Source organism: Chiloscyllium plagiosum, chromosome 45 (genome assembly GCF_004010195.1).
Source record: "Chiloscyllium plagiosum isolate BGI_BamShark_2017 chromosome 45, ASM401019v2, whole genome shotgun sequence".
Classification (NCBI taxonomy): domain Eukaryota; kingdom Metazoa; phylum Chordata; class Chondrichthyes; order Orectolobiformes; family Hemiscylliidae; genus Chiloscyllium; species Chiloscyllium plagiosum.
Window position 1 is genome coordinate 3737849 of NC_057754.1, and position 13229 is coordinate 3751077.

Genomic DNA, 13229 nt, shown 5'->3' on the forward strand with positions numbered 1-13229 from the left:
CTCGCAGACAGTTGTCAGGAGTGTGGAGTGAGTGTTGGCCACAATGCTGAATAATCATTGTGTTTCAGTATGAGTGACCCTTACCCTGCTGAATAAACCCTGACTCTGTACGGTTACACAGTGAGTGACCTTTCCCTGCTGAATAAACACGCACTCTGTACAGTTACACAGCGAGTGGCCCTTACCCTGCTGAATAAACCCTGACTCTGTACGGTTACACAGTGAGTGACCCTTACCCTGCTGAATAAACACTGACTCTGTACATTTACACAGCGAGTGACCCTTGCGCTGCTGAATAGACACTGACTCTGTACGGTTACACAGTGAGTGACCCTTACCCTGCTGAATAAACACGCACTCTGTACAGTTACACAGTGAGTGACCCTTACCCTGCTGATTAAACCCTGACTCTGTACGGTTACACAGTCAGTGACCCTTACCCTGCTGAATAAACCCTGACTCTGTACGGTTACACAGTGAGTGACCCTTACCCTGCTGAATAAACACTGACCCTGTACGGTTACACAGTGACCCTTACCCTGCTGAATAAACACTGACTCTGTACAGTTACACAGTGAGTGACCCTTACCCTGCTGAATAAACCCTGACTCTGTACGGTTACACAGTGAGTGACCCTTACCCTGCTGAATAAACCCTGACTCTGTACGGTTACACAGTGAGTGACCCTTATCCTGCTGAATAAACACTGACCCTAACCCTAACCCTAACCCTAACCCTGAGCACAGGAAGTCTCACATCTAAGACCAGCACCCCACCCCCATACAAGCAGTAAATAATTTTTGGTGACCCAGCCGGCATGATGTTGTAAGGGCAGGGTTGTTGTGGTATTTGCAGAGATGTGGGCAAGGAGGTGGCTTTTCTTTCTATGTCGGGAGGGCTCAGTAGCTCATCAGGCTGGCGGGTTGACCTCCCATCCGTTGTTCTCCCTGACAGACTGTCCTCCTTCAAGACAAGAAGCAGAAGAACTACTGCGTCGCATGTCAGGAGCTGGATTCCGATGTGGACAAAGATAACCCAGGTAAAAGGACCCAAGTGTCAGAGGAGCCAGAATGGTGCTTTAATTTTAAAATCGCCTCCTTTGCTTAGGCTGTGACTGTTTCGCTCTGTAACACCACGATTAGGGAGGAGTGTCACATCCCTCTAGTTAAAAGATTGTAGGCTCAAGGTTCACTCCGGGAGCAAACGATTCAAGGCTACCACAACACTCCCGGTGCCAATACTCAGGGAGTGTGGCATTGTCACAGGGGCCCTACTTTCCAATGACGTGTACCTGTAGCTTTAGTATAGGGGTTGGTCAGACAACATCTGGAGTGCTCTGAGAAGCCCTGTTCTCCTTACTTTAGCAGAGGTATGATTGCCTTACAGGGAGTGTGTGCAGGTTCATCAGACTTGTTCCCAGGGTGGAGAGACTGTGCTATGAAGTGTTACAACACAAAGTAACCCTCCTGCTTAATTTAAACCAGCAACACAGAAAAGATTTATCCCGTGCAGTAATCTGTGAACATTCGAGAGTCTAAGAGCTATTTGAAGTAAAAATTTACAACTTTATTTTTTGAAGTATAACAGAGAATAATTAACGAACAACAATTTATAAATCCTTCCTCTTACCTATCTTTTACTTTCTCCGCTACGTTACTGGCCCGATAAAAATCCCAATTAAGATTTACAAAACAAAACTTCTTATCTCAAAACCAGGCAACTTTTGGTTCTTCTCTGTATTCCTGTTGTCTTTTCGTCGTCTTGGGTTTCTGCTTCACAGGTTACTGGTTGATAAAGGTACCTTTAAGAGAGCTATTTTTTTGAGCAGTCTTTACATGCAGATGGCTTGGCAGTTCTCCTCTCAACTGTTCAATTTTCCACAGTCTTATACATCCCCCCCAGAGCATCGAATGGTGTCATCAGCTTTTTAAGATTGTCAATATACTAAATTCAAACTGGATTGGAGTTTGTTTTTTTTTGGGGGGGTATAATTTAAACTAATTGTGGGCGGCACGGTGGCACAGTGGTTAGCACTGCTGCCTCACAGCGCCGGAGACCCGGGTTCAGTTCCCGCCTCAGGCGACTGACTGTGTGGAGTTTGCACGTTCTCCCCGTGTATGCGTGGGTTTCCTCCGGGTGCTCCGGTTTCCTCCCACAGTCCAAAGATGTGCAGGTCAGGGTGAATTGGTCATGCTAAATTGTCCGTAGTGTTAGGTAAGGCGTAAATGTAAGGGTATGGGTGGGTTGCGCTTCGGCGGGTCGGTGTGGACTTGTTAGGCCGAAGGGCCTGTTTCCACACTGTAAGTTATCTAATCTAATCTAATCTAATTGGCCAAATTCAAATCTCTTTTTGTCTCCAGGCAACTAGCTACCCCAACTGCTGGACTAAAAGGTTGCATTATATCTTTTTTTCAGAACACTTGTCAGGTAGTTGTGTTACTTTTAACTCTTAAAGGTATTGTACACCCATGTCTTCATGACAGAAGAGAGCTCGAGACTGTGCTCTCAAGGGTTTTGAAGAATGAGGTTTCATTGAAACTTGAATATTGAAAGGGATATAAAGTGGGTAGATGTAAGTGCGACAGTTGAGGAGTCTAGAGGGACACAATTCAATAGTAAGTAGGATGCCACTGAAGTCTGAGAAGGAAACATAGAAAACAGTAACAAGGATAGGCCGTTTGGCCCTTCAGGTTTTCTCTGCTGTTCATTATGATCATGGTTGATATCCAACTCAGTAACCTGTTCCTGCTTTCCCCTTTAGCCTCAAAGTGCTATATCCAAATCCTCCTCGAAATCAATACAGCATTTTGGCCTCCACTACCTTCTGAGGTACTGACCTCTATTCTCTGGATGAGGAGAAATTACGGGTAAAAGGCATGATTGTATTGAGTGGAGGAACGGATTCGATGGGCTGAATGGCCTACTCCAACTCTTGTGTTTCTAGAATCAAGGACGCAGGTGAAACCGAAAGATTAGCAGGGCCACTTTTTGGAAAGGACGGGGCCCGGAAGGGTTCTGCCTATTTATTTATCCCTCTTGATGCTGTTTGTTGGGGGATACTTGTGTCAAATTTAATTGCTGTCCTTCAGACATAACTGCACGTTCATAATGCGTCTTTAAATGTAAATAGTTGTAAAGTGCATTTGGGGGCACCCCGGGGTTGTGAAAGGCGTTATATAAATGCCCAACTCCCTGTGAAGATAGTATGGTGGTTATCATGACTGCTTGACATGCAACAGGGCCCTGGTTCTAAAACAGGCAAAAAAAAAAAATTAGGGACCCTCTTGTGGCACGATGGTAGTGACCCTAACCCTGGAACTGGAGGCCCGAGTTCAAGTCCCCCTTCAATAACATCCCTGCCCAGGTTGATTAGAAAAATAGGTTTATTTTTATTGTTTTTATTTTTATTATTACAATGTATTTTATACATTTATCGGCCTCTGAGATGTGGGAGGTGTTTGTGTGTCTTTTGCAAAACCCCTTGCCCTGATTTGATCTTTGCCTTTTTCGCTCTCGCAGCTTTGAACCCGCAAGCGGCCCTGTCTCAGGTTCGGGAGCGACAGCGCGTCCTCAACGGGCAGGAGGAGCCACTGTGTTCCCGCTCCACTCCGGAACTCTCGCTCGAAGCCAGGTCTCTGCCCGCCCCTTGCCAGGAGCCCCCCGAGCTGGTCCCCCCCCGGGCCGAAGGCGACGCGCCCTTGGGGCCAACCCACCCGGGAGCCCCTCGTGCCGGTGCCCGCCGGGAGGCCGAGCGGGTACTCCTGCAGAGGCTGACGTGGGCCTGCGGTGAGCTGGAGCGGGCCTGCTCAGTGGAGTACAGCTCTCAGCTCTGCCTCTTGATCAGGAACTGCGCTGACGCGCTGCACAGCTTGAAGCGGCTGGCCTAGTCACCCTCTGGGACTCCAGGGGGTGGCACTCTCTGTCAGAGGTCCGTGCCCTGAATCCGCCAGTGGCACACCAGGGTTTCGGGGGAGGGTGCTAATCTCTGTTTCATTGGCTCCGGGTGCACCCTCCAAGCCACAGAAATGTCCTGCTTTGACCTCCAGCCATATTTAACTTTGCACTTCTGGGGAGCAATGATGTCTAGATTGTCCATGTGACATTTAGCAATTAGCTGTGGTGAAATTTGGAGTATATTCTAGTCTGCCTCCCTCATAGTGTTGGAGACAACATCATTTAAACAGTCTCCTAACCCAGTCTATTAGCCTTTCACGTTATCCCTTGTCCGATATCTCTCGAACTAATAAACAGAACCGTCAGAGCCCCCCACCATGGTCGTTCATTTTGAAAACTGTTTAATCTTTAGTGTTTTGGAGCCTGTAGGATATTTCCTGGAGGTTTGACATTCCTCCTGTGGTCCCGGAGTGTTATGGGAAATCCTGTCTGGAATTGAATAGAGGTTTTGAAAGTTTGCACAGTTGTTGTGGGGGGAGGGGGTGTTCAAAGGTCAATAAGACACATTAACCTTTGGGTCTGGAGATCAACACTTGCCCACCCAGAGGATGAAAATTCTTGCTGATTATGGGACCTTTACTCTGTATCTAACCCCCTGCTGTCCCTGTCCTGGGAGTGTTTGATGGACAGTGTAGAGGGATCTTTATTCTGTATCTAACCCTGTGCTATCCCTGTCCTGGGGAGTGTTTGATGGGGACAGTGCAGAGAGAGCTTTACTCTATTTAACTCTGTGCTGTCCCTCTCCTGGGAGTGTTTGATGGGGACAGTGTGGAGGGAGCTTTACTCTATCTAATCTCACAATGTACCTCACCTAGGGGTGTTTGAGTGGGTCACTGTAGAGGTGGCTGTACTTTCAGTTTAAAAGAGTAGAGGGACTGTTTACTCTGTATCCAGCCCTGTGCTGTACCGACTTTGGGAGTGTTTGCCTAACAGAATTGGTCAGTGCTGGAATTTTTGACCTCTCGTTCCATCTGAATCATTCCAAGGAGTAGAGAGATGGAATTGTAGAGGGGAGTTGGATTACATTTTAAAATGATTTGGGTCAAACTGATGGCTAAGGTTGTGACTCGAGTCCATTGCTAGTACCATAAGGATTCCCCTTTGGAATCTACATCTCAGTTAGATGTTGCACTGTGTGGAGATACCTTTTGGATCCCTAAGCTGTTCCACAGCACACTGAGCCCATGCTGGGATTGATGGGACTCTGTATGGTCACCAGAGATTGTTCCCTCTTCCCTACACTTCCAACCAACCCCACTGGAAATGTTTTGTTTTTGTATTTTGGTTTAAATTAATAAAGTATTTGCGTTTCTCTTGCGGTGCTGCTGGTTTCTTGGGCCCTGTGGGTCTCCAGGGTCGGGCACAGTCGGGGGCATGAGGTGGTGCCAATTCCAAAAAGCACAACCTTTGTCTCTCTGGGAGCAGCACCCCTGGACAGGACGTGAGAGACCTCAGGAGGGGCAATGGTACGGGTTAAAGAAGGAAGGGTCCCAAGGTGGGCTAATAGTTCACCGTGGAGATAAAGGATTTGAGCAGTATCCCAGTTAAACCCTGCCATATTAATCATTCATCCTGTCTTTAAGTCTCCCTTCTCCATAAGAGACATACAGCACAGAAACAGATCCTTCGGTCTAACAAATTCATGCTGACCAAGCTTACTGAAACTCAACTAGTCCCACTTGCCTGTGTTTGGCCTCTCTCCCTCTAAACCTTTCCTATCAATGTACATTCAAATGTCTTTTAAGTGTTGTAACTGTACGTACATCCACCATTTCCTCTGGCAGCTCATTCCACATATGAACCACCACCACCACGGTGGGTGGCACAGTGGTTAGCACTGCTGCCTCCTCCCACAGTCCAAAGATGTGCAGGGTCAGGTGAAGTGGCCATGCTAAATTGTCCGTAGTGTTAGGTAAGGGGTAAATGTAGGGGTATGGGTGGGTTGCGCTTCGGCAGGTCGGTGTGGACTTGTTGGGCCGGAGGGCCTGTTTCCACACTGTAAAGTAATCTAGTCTTGTCTAATACAGCACCACTACCCCCCGTTTGAAAGAGTTGCTTCCCAGGTCCCTTTTAAATCTTTCTCCTCTCACCTACAAAATGTGCCAGGCGAAAGTGAGGACTGCAGATGCTGGAGATCAGAATCTAGATTAGAGTGGTGCTGGAAAAGCACAGCAGGTCAGGCAGCATCCGAGGAGCAGGAGAATCGACGTCCCGATGAAAGGCTTTTGCCCGAAACGTCGATCTTCCTGCTCCTCGGTGCTGCCTGACCTGCTGTGCTTTTCCAGCATCACTCTAATCTAAAAAATGTGCTCTCTAGTTTTGAACTCCCCTACCCTCGGGAAAAGACCCTTGCAATCGCCTTATCTATACCTGTCATGATTTTCTAAACTATTATAAGGTCAACCTCCTAAAAATCCCAGCCTCTCTTTATAGCTCAAATCCTCCATTCCTGGTAACACCCTTGTACATCTTTCCTGCGCCCTTTCCAATTTAATATCCTTCCTATAGCAGGGCGACCAGAACTGTACACTTACTCCAAACGTAGCCTCACCAATATTCTGTACAACTGCAACATGACATACCAACTCCTATACTCAATGGTCTGAGCAATAAAGGCAAATGTGCCAAATACCACTACTATCCCTGTCGACCTGTGATGCAACATTCAAGAACTATGTACAGGAACCCTCCAAGGCCCCAGGTTCAATTCCAGCCTCAGGCGACTGTCTCTGTTGAGTTTGCACATTCTCCCCGTGAATGCATGGGGTTTCCTCCGGGTGCTCCGGTTTCCTCCCACAATCCAAAGACACAGGTCAGGTGAATTGGCCGTGCTAAATTGCCCGTAGTGTTAGGGAAATGGGTCTGGGTGTGTTACTCTTCAGAGGGTTGGTGTGGACTGTTTGGGCTGAAGGGCCTGTTTCACACTGTGGGTAATCTAATCTAATCACCCAAATCATTTACATAAATGACAGACAACAGTGGACCTGTTACCAATCCCTCTAGAGCACACCTAGTCCTAGGCCTCATACTGTCAAGCCAATGTTGTATTCTATTTGCAAGCTGTTTTTGAATCCCATGTGATCGAACTTTACTGACCATTCTACCATGCAGAACCCTGTCAAAGGCGTTACTAGTCTATGTAGATAATGTCTACATCATTTATCTTCTTGGTCACATCCTCAAAAAACTGAATCAAATTAGTGAGACACTATTCCCCACACACACACACACACACAAAGCCATGCTGACTATCCCTAAACACTCTTTGCCCCTTCAGATGCATGTGAATCCTATCTCTCAGAATCCCCTCCAACAACTTAGCCAGTATTGATGTCAGACTTTGCTACTCTATACTTCCAGGGCTTGTAATAGAGATGTACAGCATGGAAACAGACCCTTCGGTCCAACCCGTCCACGCCGACCAGATTTCCCAACCCAATCTAGTCCCACCTACCAGCACCCAGCCCATATCCCTCCAAACCCTTCCTATTCATATACCCATCCAGATGCCTCTTAAAATGTTTGCAATTGTACCAGCCTCCACCACATCCTCTGGCAGCTCATTCCATACACGTACCACCGTCTGCATGAAAGGGTTACCCCTTAGGTCTCTTTTGTATCTTTCCCCTCTCACCCTAAACCTATGCCCTCTAGTTCTGGACTCGCAGCCTTTCTTAAATAAAGGCACAACATTGGCCACCCTCCAGCTCCTTGCTCTGCTAGGGGCCCAACAACCTCCAGCTTTCTGCAACGTGCTGGGATAAACTTGATCAGAGTTCTCCACCTTTATGTTGTTTAGGATGTGGAAGTGCTGGTGTTGTACTTGGGATGGACAAGGTCAGAAGGTACAAGACACCAGGTTACAGTCCAAACAGGTTTATTTGAAATCACAAGCTTTCCGAGCGCAACACTGAAGGTGACAGGACATATTGCACAAGCAACTAATAAAGCATCCTAGGCTTTATTTTTAAGGCCACGAAATACAAAGGCAAACAGGTTATGTTGAATTTACATTGACACTGGTTTGGCTGTGGCTGGACTATTGACTCCAGTTCAAATCTACGCTGGTCCCACTTTCCAGCACTTGGCCCTTAGCATCCCTACAGTGTGGGAGCAGGGCATTTGGCCCTCAGAAGAGGACCCCCACCCCATCCCTGTAACCCTGCAGTTGCCATGGGTAATCCACCTAGCCTGCACTCTATGGGGCAATTTAGCCTGGCCAATCCACCCTAACCTGCACATCTTTGGACTGCGGGAGGAAACCCACAGAGAGGACACCAAGGTGGAATTGAACTCAAGTCCTTGGTGTTGTGAGGCAGCAGTGCCAACCACTGAGCCATCATGCTTTGAATATTATGATGTGGAGATACCAGTGTTGGACTGGAGTGGACAGATTAAAAGTCACACAATACCAGGCTAAGGTCCAACACGTTTATTTTAATTTTGCTAGTTCTTTTCAGGTATGGAAGAAAAGTTGTTCTCTTACAGACAATCGTAAACTTAATTCAACTGGCCTCTCAGAGTTGGGAAATGCTCTGTGTGCTGCACTTTGTTGGTGTAGGAGATATTGTAAGTTACATAGCCGCTCCAACAGGTAGCTCGCTATAATCTGGTGTTGTGTGATTTTTAAACTTTGAATATTATGATGCTCCAACTGCTCATTTAAGTACTTTTTAAAGATTGCCTCCGTTACCCGGCCAGGCAGTGCATTAGTGATTCCCACCATCCTCTGGGTGAAGAATGTTTTCCTCAAATTCCCCTCTGATCCTCCTGCCTTTCATCTTAAAATTATGGCCCCTTATTATTGACCCTTCAACTAAGGGGAATAGCTGCTTTGTATCCAGTCTCATCATGCCCCTTATAACCTTATCCACCTCGTATTAGCCTCCTCCCTGCTAAAACATGGGTCGATTGCTAACTTGACCAAACAGCAAGGGATGCTGTGTATATTGGCCAAGTAAAACTCTGAAATCACAAAACCCACACACACATGTGCAAACACAGCAGCCAGAGCCTAATGATACGAGCATAATGTAAAAGGCAACAGTTATCCTGGACAGACATACCCCCAACAACTTAACGACTAAACAAAGGAGAGCCCAGATCAGTGTGGTGCTGGAAATGCACAGCAGGTCAGGCAGCATCCGAGGAGCAGGAAGGTCCACGTTTCGGGCAAACGCCTTTCATCAGCAGGGCCCAGACAGAAAGGCAATGGGCCCTGCTACATGAACAAACACACAAACAAACAAACAAACAGTAGCAAGCCATCCAAATGACAGACATGGATTCAAGCTATTAAGTGAGTCTCCCTGATTGGCCGGAACTATAGCAATTTCCAGGAAACCATCTAAAAGGCATTAAAAACAGGATTCACCTGCAGACCGGACTTTCGGAACCTCTGGGATCATATAAGACCTTCCAAGGAGATCAGCAATGGCAGAGACCAGCTGACGAGCCAGAGCCAGAGAGAGAGAGGAAAGAGAAGGCAACTTTGCAGACCCAGAAACAGAGCCAAAGAGTGACTGCATAAATCTACAAGAGACTCAGGAATTATTGTAACTTTTAAGTTACAATGGAGTAGAGACAATATGGTTAAAGGTTATTGTAACTTTGTTCCTAATAAAGTTGGGACTGCTTTGCCTTGGTACCAGCTTGTGTTCATATTGATTGGACTGCTTCAGTATTGTGGATCACCTGAACAAATTCATTCGTAGCAATCTGGTCACAGTTGTTTTAAGTAGTGACATTTACTTCTTAACAGGTTCTATATGTGGGTGTGAAAGCATTGGAGAGTGCAGAAGATATTCACAAGAATAATTCGAGAGATGAACGTGATTGATGTTGTGGCTGAAGGATATTTGATTGTCACATCCTTACAGATCTGCACACAGTAACTGGGAAAATGTTCTCACTTGTGAATGGAGAGCGATGGCATTAAGGTATTTGGGAAAAGAAGTAAAACAGATCAAGAAAATGTCTTTCCTGCAGGAAGCGACTTGCATCTGGAATGTGCTGCATGAGGGTGTAGCGGAAGCAGATTTGTTCAAGAGAATTTTAAGAGGGAATTTGATGCTTCTTTGAATAGGAAGAATGTGTAGGATTACAGTGAGCAGGTGAGGCACTGGATGAGATGCTCATTCAGAGCTGGCACAGATGTGAAAGTCCTACGCTGTAACAATTGAATTTGGCATAAGCATCAATCTACTTCAGATAAGGGGTGGTTATTCATGGTAGAGAATGTCCATTGACATAAATGGACAGGGGCCTGTGCAGTGTGAAGTGACCTACACTGGCAGCGCAAGGGACTTCCTGAAGACACTCAAACAGAACCGCTCCCAAACTTCCACCCATTATTTATTACATGCCTAAAGACAATGGCACAGTGGCTCAGTGGTTAGCATTGCTGCCTCACAGCGGCAGGGACCTTGGTCAAATTCCAGCCTTGGGTGGCTGTGTGGAGTTTGCATGTTCTCCCTGTATCTGCGTGGGTTCCCGCCGGGTTCACCGATTTCCTCCCACACTCCCAAGATGTGTACGTTAAGGTGGATTGGCCATGCTAAGTTGCCCTTGGTGTGCAGGCTAGGTATGTTAGCCATGGGAAATGAAGGGTCTGGATAGGGTGATCTTTAGGGGGTTGGTGTGCACTCAGATGGGCTGAATAGCCTGCTTCCACACTGAAGGGATCCTTTGAAGTGATTCTTCTGGCTACCCTCTCTTTAATCACTAGAACATTAAAGATTAGGAGCACTCATAGGTCATTGAGTCTGCTCCACCTTTCGATATGATCACGGCTGATCTCACCTCAGCTTCAATTCCACTTTCCTGCCCACTCTCCATAACCCTTCAACCCATCGCTAACTAAAAACCTATCTTTTCCTCAAATTTATTCAGTGTCCCAGTGCCCACCTCACAGATTCAAAACCCTTTGGGAGAAGTAATTTCTCCTCATCTCTTATTTTAAACCTGTCACCCCTTTTCCTAAAACTATGACATCTCATCCTAATAGCCCCCTCAAGGGGAAAACGTCTGCTCTATGTCTACTTTGTCAATCCCCTTAGTATCTGGAATAGGTACATAGAAATCGGAGGAGACCATTCAGCCCCTCAAGCCTGCTTCACAATTCAATGAGAAAATCCCTCGAGGTAAAAGCTACATGACCATATGAGTTACGGAATAGACATTGCTGATCTGTGGCCTAATGCTATATATCTACCTATGATTTATACGTGGCCCTCATGATTTTATAAACCTCTTTAAGAATAGAATAGAATCCCTACAGTGTGGAAACAGGCCATTTGGCCCAACAGGTCCACACCGACCCTCTGAAGAGTATCCCACCCAGACCCATTCCCATTCCCATTCCCCAACCCTATTATCCTATTACCCCTGACTAATGCACAGAACCTACAAACCCCTGAACACTATGGGGCAATGGCCAATTCCCCTGACCTGCACATCTTTGGATTGTTGGAGGAAACCCGAGCACCCAGAGGAAACCCACTCAGACACGGGGAGAACGGGCAAACTCCACGCAGACATTTGCCAGAGTCTGGAATCAAAGCCAGGTCCCTTGGTGCTGTTAGGCAGCAGTGTAAATCACTGAGCCACCATGCCACCCCTCAGCCTCCGACACTCCAGGGTAAACAGCCCCAGTCTATTCAGCCTCTCCCTATAGCTCAAACCCTCCAAGCCCGGAAACATTCTTGTAAATCTTTTATGAACCCTTTCAAGTTTCACAACATCCTTCTTATAGCAGGGAGACCAGAACTGAACACAGTATTCCATAAGTGACCTAATCAATATCCTTATAAAATCCACGATGTGGAGGTGCCAGTGTTGGACTCGGGTGGACAAAGTTAAAAATCACACAACACCAAGTTATAGTCCAACAGGTTTATTTGGATGCACAAGCTTTTGGAGCGCTGTGTATGAATAGGAAAGGGGTTGGAGGGATATGGGCCAGGAGCAGGCAAAGTGGGACTAGTTTAATTTGGGATTATGGTTGGCATGGACTGGTTGGACCGAAGGGTCTGTTTCCATGCTGTATGACCCTATGACTCTATATGGCAACCCTCTCAACTCCAGAATCACGTCCTTTCTCAATAAAGGGATCAAGACTGTCGTGGTCCTGATGCAAAGTTATCCTCCAGGTGAGGTTTGCCCCTAACGTTGATAAGACCTTTCGGTCCATCACCCCAGGGAAATTACCTTGTCTATTTATCCTATCCAGCAGTGCTAACCACTGAGCCACAGTGACTAGCACTGCAGCCCACACTGATTTAAAAGGCATCTGGATGGCAATATCAGTAGGAAAGGTTTAGAGGGATATGGGCTGAAAATGTGTTGCTGGAAAAGCGCAGCAGGTCAGGCAGCATCCAAGGAGCAGGAGAATCGACGTTTCGGGCATAAGCCCTTCTTCAGGAATCTGCCCAAAACGTCGATTCTCCTGCTCCTTGGATGCTGCCTGACCTGCTGCGCTTTTCCAGCAACACATTTTCAGCTCTGATCTCCAGCATCTGCAGTCCTCACTTTCTCCTTAGAGGGATGTGGGCCAAGTGCCGGCAAATGGGACTAGATTCATTTAGGATATCTGGGTCAGCACGGGCAAGTTGGACAGAAGGGTCTGTTTCCGTCCTGTACATCGCTATGATTATTTATCCCCGTGCTTGTGGGATCTTGCTGTGCGCGACGAGAGGCCTCTTTATTGCCAGCACCTCAGCACAGAGGTGGAAGAGAGTGTGAGAGGATCGTGGCTAATCTCAGAAATTATTAGCGAAAGCTGGGAGGGGAGTAAAAGATCGTGCAGAAATTACCAGTGGGATTTAATACACATACACAAAAAAAATCCTTTTTTTTGTGGAAACAAAACTCAGATGCGGAAATAGCATGAATTTTTAGTCTGGGCTTTGGAGGCCAAATTATTATGGGGCCGGACTAGAAGGTGTCGCAAAGAAATTAAAAGTTTGAAAGGAAATAGCCCTCACGCCTTGACGTTGCGTTGGGTCAGTCTTAGGGCGTGTCGGTGTGTAAACAAAGAAAAGGATCTGTACAAGAGGGGAAACCAGTCCCTTTTTAAACAACAACTCAGAGGATGAAAGATTTGCTCTTTGTGTGTGCGCGGCTGGAAGAGAGCGAGAGGTTTAGCTTTTAACAAAAAGGAAAGAATTGGAAGTAAAGGGTGAGAGAGAGAGAGAGTGTGAGTGCAAGACTGGTTTCGAACTTGTGTTCATAGGTTTCCTGGGGCGAGGAGAAGAGAGAGGGGGAGGAAGGGAGGG

General features: G+C 46.8%; 1 protein-coding gene across 1 annotated transcript; it reads left to right on the forward strand.

Moving 5' to 3' along the window:
- On the forward strand, positions 1-4600 carry znrd2 (zinc ribbon domain containing 2; the record flags this gene model as incomplete). The annotated part of the gene is made up of 3 exons (XM_043682997.1): positions 1-27; positions 955-1039; positions 3520-4600. Coding segments are annotated over 3 exons (480 nt in total), but the record flags the coding sequence as incomplete, so codon positions are not given.
- Positions 4601-13229: the final 8629 nt, after the last annotated feature.